This window comes from Schistocerca americana, chromosome 3, assembly GCF_021461395.2.
Source record: "Schistocerca americana isolate TAMUIC-IGC-003095 chromosome 3, iqSchAmer2.1, whole genome shotgun sequence".
Taxonomy (NCBI): Eukaryota; Metazoa; Arthropoda; class Insecta; order Orthoptera; family Acrididae; genus Schistocerca; species Schistocerca americana.
This window is the reverse complement of record NC_060121.1, coordinates 412,303,189-412,319,138: the sequence shown is the minus strand read 5'-3', so window position 1 is coordinate 412,319,138 and position 15,950 is coordinate 412,303,189. Positions and strand designations below refer to the sequence as shown.

At 38.2% G+C, this 15,950-nt stretch overlaps 1 protein-coding gene across 1 annotated transcript in view; it reads left to right on the top strand.

Annotated features, from left to right (window-relative positions):
* LOC124607281 (proton-coupled folate transporter-like) overlaps positions 1-15,950 on the top strand; it is a 326,877-nt gene that overhangs the window by 294,433 nt on the left and 16,494 nt on the right. The window contains exon 10 of the mRNA XM_047139560.1: positions 3,758-3,914. Coding sequence (XP_046995516.1) covers positions 3,758-3,914 — 157 coding nt within the window. The remainder of the gene's footprint in view (positions 1-3,757; positions 3,915-15,950) is intronic.

The window sequence follows — 15,950 nt, the reverse complement described above, 5'->3', positions numbered from 1 at the left end:
CTGAGAGGTCTAGGGCGCTGCAGTCATGGACTGTGCGGCTGGTCCTGGTGGAGGTTCGAGTCCTCCCTCGGGCATGGGTGTGTGTGTTTGTCCTTAGGATCATTTAGGTTAAGTAGTGTGTAAGTTTAGGGACTGATGACCTTAGTAGTTAAGTCCCATAAGATTTCACTTACATTTGAACATTTTTTTGAATGTGTGTTTGTTTTCTGACTTAGAAGAAGAGCTTGTGGTCAAAAGCTCAAATTTGTAGCACTCTTTTTGTTGTAGTCTGCAATTCAAAATCTTCTCTATATGGTGAGCAGCAATCTACCTTTCCATAACATTATAGTTACTCCAGCCTAGATTTTCCAGTATTTGATTTGTCTTACCATTATGCCATCTACTTGAAACCTTCCAGTATTTCCAGGTCACTTCCACATTTACCACCTTCTGCAAAAATTCTTAAACCACCATTTGATGTTAGCTATGATTAAACTGTTCTTTGAACAAAAGTTTTCTAGGCAACTTCCCCTTTATCTCCTTTCCCATCCAGTCCTTGTAGTGCTATTGAATTCCATTCTCCCTTCATAGTAAAATCTCATCTCCCTTAAATATTTGAATAATTTCTTTTATCTCATAATTTCTTCCTTCCAGCTCTCATCACCTGTGGAGCTAGTAGGCTATATGGTACTGTCGAGTTTGTTTGCATGGCCATCCTCCGCAGCAAGCACAGAAAGCAGATCTATATCAATTACTGTGAAACACTTTTGATGACAGATACACAGGACAAACAGGCAGAACATTTGATGTCAGATACAAAGAACATATGATAGCATGGAAGAATGTGAAAAACCACTCCACATTTGCACAATACCTAGAGAAGAAGACGTGAAAATAGTTAGGACCAGCAATAAAGAACACCTCCTATTCCTGCAACAAAACTACCACGTACAGAAAACCAATCAGAAATCCCAGTTGAATGATCAAGTACACATGACAAACAACTTATTGTTTACACTAATAAGTAAAATAATAGAGCAACACTACAATAGAGGTCTATTATCACAGTAATAGTAACAATACCACCCAAACCCTTTCCATTCACTCATGTGTGAATCTTTCCACAAAATATTTAAACCAAAACTCAAATCAGCTGAACAACCATTCTCTGACAGCTATTACATTTGTATTCAATATTCTACAACCATACACTCTCTCTCGTGTGTGTGTGTTTGTGTGTGTGTGTGTGTGGGGGGGGGGGGGGGGGGGGGGAGAGAGAGAGAGAGAGAGAGAGAGAGAGAGAGAGGGAGGGAGGGAGGGAGGAAGATGTTAGTTTGCAGCATATAGTTTGTTAGGTTGGCAACATGTATGTAAACAAGCCAAACAGGATGAGACACTTAGTGAACTCAAAGTAGCTACATCTTGAAGTCACAGTTTTGGATCAAATATCTATAATTAGTAACAGAAGACTGATAGTGCATCATAACAAAAAAGGCAAACAAGATGAAAAGTGGGAAGAAAAAAGTCCAGAACATAAAAATATACTTATGTTTTGTAAACAGAGCTGTTGTGCAACCTCCAGCATGTGGCCAGATGAGAGGAAATGCAGATGCCAACTAAAAACATGATGAACTGTAAGTAATCATGTATTTACATAAAAAATTAGATGTGAACTGTTTTATAATCTACAAATAACACATATAAAAACAAAACTGTATCATTCTATATCCCAATGGTGATGCATTAAAGTGAAAAAAGGTAAAACACACTTGAGAGAAATAAAATACAGTGCAGCAAGAGAAGGCCTTTTTTGTGTATCTTATCTTGGGTGTAATAATGAAGGCACTCTGTTATTCATATTAGCTTCTAGTTTCTTATCAATTATTAGAGTCTGTCCTGCATTACTGCTGTTATCATATCTGTATATAAAAATATTTTTATTTTTATCAGTGGAAAAATCCAGGATGAAATAATGACAATACTGTATTATGAAAAGGATAGAGTGCTACTCACCATATAAAGGAGCTGTTACATTGCAGAGAGGCACAACAGGAGGACTGCTAAACAAGAAAGCTTATGGCCAAAAGCCCTTCTTCTGAATTAAACAGCATACACACACACACATTCACAGAAGCACAACTCACACACCCATTTATTTCTGTAAGGCAGTGTGGTTTCCTTATGATCTAAAGTATATTAATTGTAATGTATAAATTTTATATATTAGGCCGGTGTATAAGTTTGTAGCATTTTTCCATATGTGTAATAAACACAACATATACATACCACAGAGACTTTAATCAACAATAATAATTTCTCCTTCGCTATTTCCAAGAATATGCCTATGCTGGGATAAATTTTTGTTTCTGCGATTGTAGGAATCACGTGGTTTTGGGACAAAGGACTCATTGAGCCATATTTGGAACACATTTTCATTTGGAAAGCAAGTTTCTTGAAAGTTTTTCAATAGAGAGTGGAATAGGTGAAAATCTGAGGGTGCAAGATCAGATGAATAAGGTGGCTGCAGAATGACTTCCCAACCCAGCTCCTGTACATTGTTTTTTGTCAGTATAGCAGAATGTGGGAAGAGATTGTAGAAGAGTAGCATCACTTCACATAGTCTTCCTACTTGTTCTTTGATTTGCATCTGTGAGACATCTCAGTTGTTGACAACAAATGTCAGCAATGACAGTTACACCTCAAGGAAACCATTGTAGTACACCACACTGTTGCTGTTCCACCAGATGCATAACATTATCTTTTGTGGATGCATGCAGGTCTGTGTATTGGGAAGTTGCTGCATTGTTTGGGTGCAACTATTCATTTCTTTTCCTTATGTTAGCATAAAGACAAAATTTCTCATCACCAGTAATGATGCAGGATAGGAATGGCCGATATCTTTCATGAGCCAATTGATAATGAGCAAGCAGAGATGCACATATGGCCACCCCCTGATTTTTGTGATTTTGGTATAGAGCATGTGGTACCCATATAATCGATTTTTGAACCTTCCTCATTGTATGCAAATGTCACATGATGGTGGAACGATAACAGTTTATTGCATCTGAGAGTTCTCAAGTACACTGATTAGGATCATTGTGGAATAATGATCTTCATCAGCTGCAGAGGTCTTCCTGAATGTGGAGAGCCACTAATGTCAAAACAATTCTCCTTAAAATGAGAAAATTGTTTCCTTACCTTTTGCCGCCCAGTGGCATTATCCTCATACCTGGTGAAATTGTTTCTGGGTGCTTCCACTGCTGTCAGAAGAATATGTCAGAAATATTCAGATTTCTCCACTTGTCACTCCATTTTCTAGTGTTCAAGGCTCCACTCACTATCTCCAAATGACAAATGACAACATAGAAACTCAAATAGCAACAGTGAACTACAAATAAAAATGATAATTGATAAATAAACCCATAGCAACTGGAATACCAGCATAAAAAACAAAAACTTTATGAACTTATGTACCAACCTAATATTATTGTCTGTCTTGATGTTCACATTTTGCACATTGCATGTGGACTTCCCAGTGCCACTTGAGGAAGTAACATCATAACTACAATCTTAATGTAATCTGTTGTTGGCTGGCTGGCTTATGTAATCTGTATGTTTGCTGATTTTAAAAAGCATATAAATTTTTAGACTTGGTTTCTTCTTTTCATGCTATATGACTACTTATCTTTGATAAATGGGATAAATTTGATGTTTATTTTCTTTTGTCTGATAGTAATAAATATTCATTTGTTAAAAAGGCCAATTCCTTGTGTTACAGGTAGTGTATTCTCCCTGACTGCAGCACTGGAGTCTGTTATGCCATTGGTAGCATCGCCTCTCTACACAGCTGTGTACAATGCCACCATTGCAAGTTTTGCTGGGGCATTCTACCTGATGTCTGCAGTTTTCTACACTGTTAATGTTGGACTCTCATTGTAAGTACTCAAATTTGGTACAACTGAATTTGATATAAATATTTACCCACACATTGTGGAGGGAGTCACAGGTGACTCTTAATGTCAATAATAGTAAATGTTCCAATATAATTATTTATCAAGAAAGGGCAGGGATAGCATAAAAAAGAATCCATACACATTTGTGTGTGTGTGTGTGTGTGTGTGTGTGTGTGTGTGTGTGTGTGTGTGTGTGTGTGTGTGTGTGTGTGTGTAATGCTTGATCGTAAAAAAAAGAGGCTCTGGTACAGTGATATTCTGTGTGAGTTTTTGAAATTTGGACTCTTTAAATGTTATTTTATTGCTTTTCTGAGGAGTTTGGAAGTGTGAATACAAATTTGTTTTACATCACTTCAACATCAACAAAATTTCTATTGTATCACATCTCAAATTCTGCAGTTCTGATCTTTTTTTTAGTCAGAGGTACTGAGTATAGAAGTAGTGTAGCCTATGACGTGCGAATACCCAGACTTTATTCACCCAGTGTTTGAGAATGAGAGCACTTAGTTACTTGCAACAAACTTTACACATAATTTCAAACATTTATGAAATTTTTTCTCTGTGACAACTGCCACAAAAAGATTAAATGAAAAAATTTATCACTTACTACATTTTTGATCTCCATGTAGTGAAACTGCTGCATTATATGTGATATTGTAATTTATTACTTATTTACTTCTAATTGTATTTGCAACAAATTTTGCAGACAGTATTCCCCTCTACCATTGAATGTATCTGCAAATTAGTATCATTGTATGACAGATAGTTCAGGAGATATGATGCCATAAACACTGAGATGCTCGAAAAACTGCTGCATCTTGCATGATGTTCAAATGTATTACCTCTTTGCTAATAACTCTATTCACAACACATTTAGCAGGCCATATCCGCATATGGTGCTGCATGTACCTATGAAATTATATAAGGGATGATCAAAAAGCTTCCATTTATGGCCACGGCTATAGCAGATGTGCAACAGTGTTTCTGATGTGGGTATATAAGCACCAACAAGTAGGCTAGGGATTAGTGCGGCAGTCATGTCCCTCTGATATCCTTGTGGTAAATGCAGAAATGTGAACTATGATGACATTATCACCAAATGCGTCCATACAGGACCAACAAGCAGTTACTCTTTCTTGGTGGCTGTAGGACAAACTGTGGTAGACATCTATTGGAAAATGAAGAATGTGGGTGCGCAGCGTGTCTGTCGAAAACCACTGTTCGCTGAATGGTGCGCCAAGAGGTGCTGCTACTTCATGATAGTGCATGTCCCCATATCACAAGTTTTGCAATGCAGAAGTTATACCAACTCAAGTGGGAGACACTCAAGCACTTGCCATATAGTCTTACTTATGTTGGGGTTGGGTTATTTGGGGGAAGAGACCAAACTGCGAGGTCATTGGTCTCATCAGATAAGGGAAGAATGGGGAAGAAACCTGGCCATGTCCTTTCAAAGGAACCATCCTGGCATTTGCCTGAAGCGATTTTGGGAAATCATGGAAAACCTAAATCTGGATTGCCGGACGCGGGATTGAACCATCATCCTCCCGAATGCGAGTACAGTGTGCTAACCACTACGCCACCTCGCTTGGTTCCCCCTTACATGATTATCATATCTACAGTTTCTTAAAAAAGTCCTTGAAGGGTTGTAGATTCCTGTTGGACAAAGATGTGCAGCAGGCAGTTAAGGACTTCTTCATGCGAAGTGCGTGATGATTTTCTTCAACATGGTGCTTCATGGGGGTGATTGCCTCAGTGCTCACAGTGATTTTGCCTGTGTGGCATACTGATTCTGGACTGTATGGCTTTTGAACAAAAGGTTTTTGATTGCCCCTTATATCATTGTGTGACATTCAGTTCAGGAGATATGACATCATAGACATTGAACTACATGGAAACAAAACTGCAGGGTGAAATCTTTCCCTCAGTTCTTCCCACATATGGACATGTCACATATATTTAATATATTTTTACATAAATGTCATGTATACACACATATTACTACCTGGGAAAAGATACTGTGCGGGTAAGACCCAGCAGTGTCCTAGTGTAGGAGTGATAATGTGGTGAGAGAAAGGGGGAGGACATGAACAGAAAGTGGGGGTGGGGGTAAGGAGAACATGTTCATAGGTAGTGAGGAAGAGGAGGTGGATAGAGAGCTAGGGAGAGGGGAAAATGGACAGAGAAAGAGAAGAGGAAAAGGTAGACAAAGGGTGGAGTAGAAGGAAATGGGTAGAGGAAAGAAAGAGGAGGACCTGGGCAGAGAGAGAGTGGCGCGGGGGGGGGGGGGGGGGGGGGGTGGAAGGGGGGAGGTGATAGGCTGAGAGATAGGGAGGAGTAAATGGACAGAAAAAGAGAAGGGGAAAGAGGAGTGGAGGAGATGGACAGAGAGGGGGGGGGGGGAGGGGGCAGGAGTAGCATATGGGCAGGGGGAGGAGCAGGAGGATATGGACATAGAGAGGGAGGGGTTGGAGAAGGTAAACAGAGGTTGAAGGGATGAGAAGAAGAGGGACAAAGAGGAGGGCAGAAGAGATGGACAGTAAGATGGGGGGGGGGGGGGGGGGGGGAGAGATGGGTTAATGGAATTGGAATGCATACATACCAAGGCAATGTTGAGTACACATCTAGATCTAGTTTATGAAATAACAGTCCAGCTAAACAGACACTAAAAAGAATCAAGTTCCAGCAAACTGGTTCTTGATAAATGGGCTGTCAGTAAACTTTGATGAATCTCAATACAAGCAATTTTGTAATAAACAAGAGCTGGAAACACCATTACCCCTGCCTTCCCACCTAAGAATGAGTTAATGACTGAAAATGAATACAGTGATGGACGTGCCACAACAGAGAAGGAAGATTACTTTCTCATCAAACATCCCAAGGTTCCAATCTCGAGATCTCAAGGTAATTGAAGTTTTCTCGGCATGCACCCCAGGTACACTAAACACTATTGCTTTCTATACTGGTATGTCTACAGAGATAGAAAAATGCACTATTGGGTACAACAATCACCTATCAAGGAGGAACACTTCTGCCTTTACAAAACCTTTACAAAAAGAACTTACACTACACATTTAATCGGTCTCATCAAAAGCTTTGTGGAAACCGTGGACAAAGGGCACATGAATTCATGTACATATGCAGCTGAGAGAACTTCTCATTAGTAATTCAAGTAAGAAGAGAGGAAAGAATATTTGTAGGACTCCATATTAAGAGAAGCCACATAGCTATCTTTCACAAGTGTCTTTGAAAAGGTAGTAGGTGTAATGAACCACTTCCATGGTCCACCATTGAGAGGTGGGAGAAGCATTGCTTTGGTTTGCCAGGGTGGCATAAGTAATCTCCCACCCAGATTTTACTGACTGATTGACAGGCTAGTAAGTGAAATTATGCATTGTACATGGTTTGTTGCCACACTCTCCGATGAGGGAGAGCCATTTATGAAAGCAAACCAGTTAAGTTTTCTTTAGATTCTTTAAAACCATGATGAAATCATAATAAATGTGATGTTTATAGCATGTGCAAGATGCCCCTGTTTTTAAGATGAATATGACCCCAGCATATGTAAATGCGAGATAATAACAAAAGTGTTTAATTTTAGGTATGAAGGTCTTCTGTATGCCTTACAAATCATTCCTGGAAAATTTCATTTCTTTTTCATACCTTTTATAAAAACACTAATAAATACGATACGTTGGACGTTATTTCAGTTTATTTGCAGTGTAATTAATTAGGGGGGGAAAGAAAAGAAACCACAAAGACTCAACCCCATTACCCCCAGTTTAACTTTATATACTCTTTCTGCTGCGCCAACCTCTTCCTGGAAACAGTACTAACATGAATGGCTCAAGCCTCGCTAGGCCCATGACTCATTTCTGAACAAGCATTACATAAGCCATAAATTCGGATGAAATCGGTAATGATGAGTAGATGCTATCTCTTTGTGAGTACACTTGGAACTAGTGGATTTTGCAGCATCAATCTATCTTCCTTTACCCTGCTCTCTTTAATTGATTTTTGTAGTTGAGCCCTTACCTTCTTTAAATACTTTTATTCTCATTTTTACAGTTTCCAATTATTTCTTTTTGACAGAATATACATATTTTAAACAATTATTTGCCTTGCATAAATTGTTTTCCATTTCATACATCTTTGTCTTTGCATGGAAATTCACTTTCAAACTGTTACATCATTTCTTTAATTTAGAAACATTTTCTAGGTCTGGTTCTGGAGGTGCAACATGCAGCTTTCATAATTTTAGTGTGCTTGTGTAACATCTCAAATAGTGTTACAATTTTAGCCTTGTTGTTGTACTTGTTCTGGTGCCATTCGGCTACTGTAATTTTAGTTTGCTTATGTTCCAGTCTAACACCTCGAATAATGTTACAATTTTAGTCTTGTTCTTGTGCTTATCTTATCTCCTTTAATTCAGTTTCTGGTTCAGGAAATGCTGTTGTTGAGAGCACATGCATTGACTTGTTTTCATGTCATGACATCCACCTGTCTTACATATACACACCCTCCACTACTTTGGATAATGTTGCAAGGTCATTCAATGGCTCAGCATTAGAAGTGTTTGGTACTTTTGGATCATCTTCTTAGGCATTACCATATTATTCTTCTGAATCAGTTATAATCTCTTTCGTACCTATAAAATCAGCTTTAACTGACTTGACTTTATTATTACCCAATGCTTTATCATTTATCTTAACCACTTTATTGCAATTTATTTTGTTACTGTTCACTAACTGCTTTGCATCATTAAGCTTTTTATTGACTACTTATTGAACTTTATTCCTCTAATCATATCCCATTTCTGTGTTACAGTTTGTAAAGGTGCCATTTGCAATTGGTGCAACAGGGTCTATATATTTCCTTCTCTCCTCTGTTCCTGAAGTACTGCCTCTCATCACATTTACAGTTTCCTCATTGCTGTCAACAGTTACCATGGCTCTCTTCATATCTTGCTTCACCTGTTTGTTGTCTCATCTCATGTTTGTGTGGGTATGAGCCTGCTCCAGAGTTGCTGCATCTGCTGTGGTCCTTGCCATGACCTTGGAAAATTTCCCTTGTGTAGCCAAACCTGCCTTCTCGCCATCTGTCATTCTACACTTTGCATTGCCAATTGTTGGTGTGCTGCTGGTCTGCTGGCTGTTCAGCTCTGAATTCATGATTTGAGTAGTTTGTACCCCCTTCCTATGCATTTTAAAATAATTTTTGCTCGCTCCTCCTTTTTTACTATCACACTGAATGACATGTCTCCATATTGCACCAATACTTTGTTCATTACTGATCTAATTAATTCAAGTGACTTGTGTAACATGCGGGTTAGCTACTCATCCATCTGTCTATTATATGCTTGTAGTCTCAGTTCATTCTTGACCTATCCTTGTATTTACTTTGACCGATATTTCTGTGTGAAATATTTTTGAGACTAATCATATGTCATCTTGTCTAATTTCAGGGAATTTGCCCAGTTGTCTGCTTCTACTTCCATCTGCTTCACTGCATAATCTATCATTTTTGTGTCTGCTCATTTCCCCATTTAAGCCTGCACAAAAATGTCATTAGATATAGTCTTTGACATGGTTGGAATTTGTTGCAATCACTATCGAAGCTTGTGCTTCTTCCAAACCAGTTAATACGATGTTGTTTACCCCTGTATTAAGGTTTCCAGCAACTTTCTGTAAAATATCCGTTACAAAGATGTCCATGTTATTATTTTTAATTATCACAGTGGTGGCAATCATTGTAAATTCCATCTTGACCTTGATGATTTCTGTCTCACTCTCACTGCTTTCACTGTTTTCAGTTACCTTTTTTCCTACATTTTTCACCTTGTCTTGTACAGAAATAAAAAGTGAGTTGACTGTCTATAATTTTTTGTGCAACTTCTTCAACCTGCAGGATTCTTATTTCATGGATGTGACTCCGTTATTTACATTTTTAGATCTGCTCATTCCACTCGGTGATGAATTCTGCTTGCTGAGTTTTTGCTTGTCTCATTACAGCTGTGTTATCTTTTTATCAAGTGTCTAATGTTTTCATCTATCTTTTTCTGCATTTTAATTGTGTTTCATCCATTTTAACCCATAGTGTCTGCTTCCTCTTTGCCTCCAGTACTTGTCTGTGTAGTTTCTTGTTTTGTCATATTTCCTTTATTTTGTAAATCTTCTTCCTATGGGCTTACCTATGAAATACAATTTTGTTGTGTTAGTTCCTGACTTTTTGCGATTCTTGACTGTCCATCGGTCTTTCTCTATGCCACAACTGTTTCGGTTCCCAGCTTGTATAACTTAAAATTACTTTTGCTACCTGTCTGGATATTTTTCTTCATAACTTTTACCACTTTAACAATACCAGAGAAGGAAAGTTGCTACTCACCATATAGTGTAGATGCTGAGTCACGATAGGCACAACGAAAAGATTCACACAATTATTGCTTTTGGCCATTAAGGCCTTTGTCAGCATTAGACACACATACATAGTGTATGTGTGTCTACTGCTGACAAGAAAAATCCCATTCTTGTCGCCAATTGTAATAACTTCAAGTTGAACAAATATATTTCAAGGAAGACGCAATACATGAAAGTCACAGATCAAGTAAACAGAGTAAGGTGTGTGTACACTTTAACAGTCAAATCATAAGTGAGTCCAATTCTAGCGGATGCTGGCAGGCTGGCATTTAGGTGGTGCTGCTGCTGCATGGCTGGCAGACAGCGCCGCATATAGAGGACGTGCGTAACTGCGCGGCGGCACTTTGAAAGATTGGCGAGTCACAACACCTACTACTGCCTACACACCCTCACTGCTAACTTGCATTATTGGTGGGACACGACAGTGCCATATTCACCAGAAAAGATGGTAGACTACAGAAAGTTTTAGAAGCTAAGGCTCGCCAACTATTGTCTGCTTATAGGTAGCTTGCTGGCAAGGATATTGATTATGATGTTCTTACACATCTCAGCACCATCACTTATAGCATCTATGCACACATTTATTTTGTGAATGAAAATATTATTTCATCAATTGAAATGTACTCCAAATATTAAAGAGTGATAACAAAATAGCTTTCTTTTTTCCTTCTTCGTTTACACAAGAAATGATATTCTGTTGTTTCAATATCTATCTTGATATTTTAACCATTTGTCGCTGTTACTGCTCACCTAATGCTGCTACCTGTGCTGAGAGATGTCAATGCGAACAAGAGGTGACTGAGACGTGTAATCAATGGCACCCCATCCCATAACGCCGGGTAATACGCCAGTATGGTGATGACAAATAAACGCTTCAAATGTGCGTTCACCGCGATGTCGCCAAACATGGATGTGAACATCATGATGCTGTAAACAGAACCTGGATTCATCCGAAAAAATGACGTTTTGCCATTCATGTACCCAGGTTCGTCATTGAGTACAACATCGCAGGCGCTCCTGTCTGTGATACAGCGTCAAGGGTAACCGCAGCCATGGTCTCCGAGCTGATAGTCCATGCTGCTGCAAATGTCGTCGAACTGTTCGTGCAGATGGTTGTTGTCTTGCAATCATAGCCATCTGTTGACTCAGGGATCGAGACATGGCTGCACGATCCATTACAGCCATGTGGATAAGATGCCTGTTGTCTTGATTGCAAGTGATATGAGGACGTTGGGATCCAGCACGGCATTCTGTATTGCCCTCCTGAACCGACCGATTCCATATTCTGCTAACAGTCATTAGATCTCGACCAAGATGAGCAGCAATGTCGCGATACGATAAACCACAATCGCGATAGTCTACAATCTGACCTTTATCTAAGTTGGAAACGTGATGGTATAGATTTCTCCTGCTTACACGAGGCATCACAACAACGTTTCACCAGGCAACGCTGGTCAACTGCTGTTTGTGTATGAGAAATCCGTTGGAAACTTTCCTCATGTGAGCACATTTTAGGTGTTGCCACCGGTGCCAACCTTGTGTGAATGCTCTGAAAAGCTAACCATTTGCATATCACAGCATCTTCTTCCTGTCGGTTAAATTTTGCGTCTGTAGCACATCATCTTCGTGGTGCAGCAATTTCAATGGCCAGTAGTGCATTAAAAAAATAATCTCAGTAAATACGAAATGGTGTCTTGTAATATTTTCCAGTTCATTTTTGACCAGAGTTTTATCAAGAGTAATTTCTATGAATGTGTACGGTGCCATTGTACATAGGCAGCTATCCTGAACCATCAAGCCTCACAGAAAAAATAATTAAGCATTGTGTTTAATTGGCTTATAACATATTATTAAAGAAAGATTTTTTTTTAATCCACTGTAAGATGGATGTCTTGATGTTGGAATACATATGATATTTCTGGCGATAGCGCCCTGAGAAAATTTAGCAGTGGCTTTTAACAAACATAAAAGAGAAGTTTTAACAAAACATTTCATTCAATTATCAGTGTTTTTATTGTTTAACATTTCATTTAAAGTCTGATATTTACTTCTTGTGACATTATACAGTTATAGGTGTAAATGGAAATTAGAACATGATCATACATACATGTTTTCATACAAGAATTATTGAGTTTTATGATGTAAATTAGTCATATGTATTGTATTATTCAATAGGTGAATCTTAGGCTGTTACATTATGCTGTATATGGTCACTAATCAAAGCTTTGAAGTGGAAGGGAAATAACTCTGGGCTGTGGAACTGTTGATTAAATACATATTTTCTTATGAATACTCTCTATAAAAGTATAACGTTTTCCTACAATGACTGCTCGATATGTAAAACAGAATTGCAGCAGCTTTAATGAGTAGATATATGCAAGATGTGCTAACTTTTTGAGTGGTTAGATAGATGAGTAGCCCGGTAGTAAATAGTATTTTAAGCTTTTTTTATCAATATTAACACGAATTTTGAACTTCCTTGAATATTTTATAAATTTCCTTCATTTGCCATGAACATTTGTGTTGCTTCATAGACATTCAAGAATTAGCTTTCTCCACCAACAGGAATAAATATTTCTGCTTTATAGATATATCGTTGGATATCACGTGAAAATGTCAAGAGGAATGAATTCATCAATGCATATTGTAACACTACTACTAACTCATCATTGCCAAAAGAAAGTGTTAGAGTGAGTGTAGGTTTCCACGACTATTTGTTATTGGCACTACTATGTTTATCAGAGCTGCTCAACTATTGATGTGTACATACTCATAACATCAGAGACAGCCAGTAGGGATGACACTGTTGGATAATTATTAAGCTGGTCACTGTCTATCACCATAGATGGTGTGTAACTGGTACCAGGTGATCATGTGACACTCCATTGCTGATTCAAGTCATGACAGTGAAGTAGTGTGCACGTGTCAGTCAGTTGTATGGAATCATGATAAGGTGGGTTGACATAGCAGTGTGACAAAATGGTAAAAAAGAGCCATCATGTTGTATGTGCTGATGATTACACCATGACTGAAGCTGCTGATTTGTTGATGTATCAATGCAGACTGCCTAGTGTGTGTACAAAAAATGGCATTAGATTAGATTTACTTTCATTCCAATCGATCCATAGTGAGGGGGTCCTCCAGGATGTAGAACATGTCAGAAAAACAATAATACATGACAAATATTTACAACTAAAGCAAATAAGCTAATGTATATTCCACAGGTCCCAAGGGGAATGATCATCGTCATTGTCATTTTTTATTTTTTTATTTTCATTATTTTAATGAAAACTATATGCAAGGATCATTTTACAATACTCATTTACTAAGATCGCATTAATGCACTGAATTTAAAATAAAAAAGTTTTTTTATTTCTAAGGTAATAAACTAATAAACATATAGTAGAACTACTACAGTTCTTATTTACAATGAACGCATTACTGCACTGAAATGGTGCAGAAGTTAGATTGTACTTTACACACACACACACACACACACACACACACACACACACACACAAAAAAAATCAGTTGGTTCTACTGAGAAATTCATCAATGGAGCAGAAGGAGTTGGCCACCAATAAATCCTTTAGGCTTCTCTTAAACTGAATTTCATTGGTTGTTAAGCTTTTTAGGGCTACTGGAAAGCTATTGAAAATGTGTGTTTCTGAATAATGTATATCTTTTTGTACAAAAGTAAGTAAGATTATTCTTATTTCTAGTATTGATCCATGAACTGAGCTTTTGGTTTGAAAAAGTGATAAATTTCTAATCACAAATTTTGTTAAGGAATAAATATATTGGGAAGCAGTAGTTAGTATCCCTAGTTGTGTAAACAGGCCTCTGCAGGATGTTCTTGAGTTCACACCACATATAAGTCTTATTGTACATTTTTGTGCCCGGAAAACTTTAGCTTGGCTTGATGAATTACCCCAAAAGATAATCTCATATGACATGATGGAGTGAAAGTAAGCGTATTATGCCAGCTTTTCAATTTTTGTATCCCATATGCCTGACAGAATTTGCATTGCAAACAGAGATTTGCTTAGACGCTTCAGCAGTTCTGTGGAGTGCTCCTCCCAGTTGAATTTATTATCAAGCTGTAATCCCAAGAATTTAACACTGTCCACTTCTTCTGTCTGCTTCTCATCATATGTTAGATATATACTCGTGTGACACTCCTTACAAGTCCTGAACTGCATGTAGTATGTTTTTTCAAAGTTTAGTGGCAAAGAATTGGCTGGGAACCAGTGATTAATGTCCACAAATATTTTATTAGCTGATCTCTCTAAGACTACACTTGATTTGTTATTTATTGCAATGTTTGTATCATTGGAAAACAATACAAACTTGGCATCTGGTAATGTTATTGATGAAAGGTCATTGATATACACAAGAAAAAGTGCCACTTACAGATATGTAACATAGTATAAGAACAGTGGTTGTGAAAGATCGTAATTGCTAGGGACCTGAGATTCATGTCATGGTTTGTCAATGACAATTGATTTCAAACTCAACAGGGATTACTACTTTCAGTGAATCAGATAAATCTCAGCCAGTTTCCAAGCAAACATTGTGAAGAGAACTTCATGCTGTGAACAAAAGTCAGGCATTTTGCATAAGGTCATTGCTTGTAGCCACAACATAGCTGTACCTCTTCATTGGACCAAGTAATGCAGAAACTAGGCATTAGCTGACAGGAGGTGTGTAGTGTGATCCAATGAGATGTAATAACGCCTCTTTTCAAAAGCTTGAGTTCACAGGCAATGCAGTGAGATGCTTAATCATAGTGTGTCAAGGGTGTATTTCTGGCTGGAGGTGGCTCTCAGATGTTTTTGGGGGGTGCTTTTTGTTCTGTAACTTGGACCTACTGAGTCACATTATTGTGAACATAAACCAGGATGTTTATATAATCGTTTTTGATGGCCAAGTGTTTCCCTTTCTTCGACGTCTTTATGATGAATGTGCTCTGGACACTCCTGAATTCCAAGAAGATAACAGTCATCTGCAAGTACATGTTCCTGATAAAGAATCAGGTACCGGACATGCCTCAGTTGATCTACTAAATCACCTGTTATTAATCTCATGAAAAATGAGCGGCCTTATTTGATTTTTTTTTTTTTTTTTTAAAAATTCCTATAGGACCAAACTGCTGATGTCATCAGTCCCTAGGCGTACACACTACTTAATCTAACTTAAACTAACTTACACTAAGGACAGCACCCACATACACCCATGCCCAAGGGAGGACTCGAACCTCCGATGGGGGAGCCACACAGATTGTGGCAAGGTGCCTCAGACTGCATGGCTACCGCGTACGGCGGCCTTATTTGAAACCATAGGTGGTTATCAGCAGTCAACTTCCCCACAATTTGATACATCAGTGGGATCTAATCAGCAATGAGTGGCTTCAGCTGGAAATGACGTATCTGAAGAAAGTTGTGGACACTCTTTCTCACTGAATTGAGGCCATTATCAAGCCTGCACGATATTAGCGTCATGCCCCTTGGAGATGACTAATGTTTTGTCTAGTGTGCTTATTATTTGTCTTCATTATTTATTATAGATGCATCTAAGACAAGATACAGTCTACTGCTGTTTA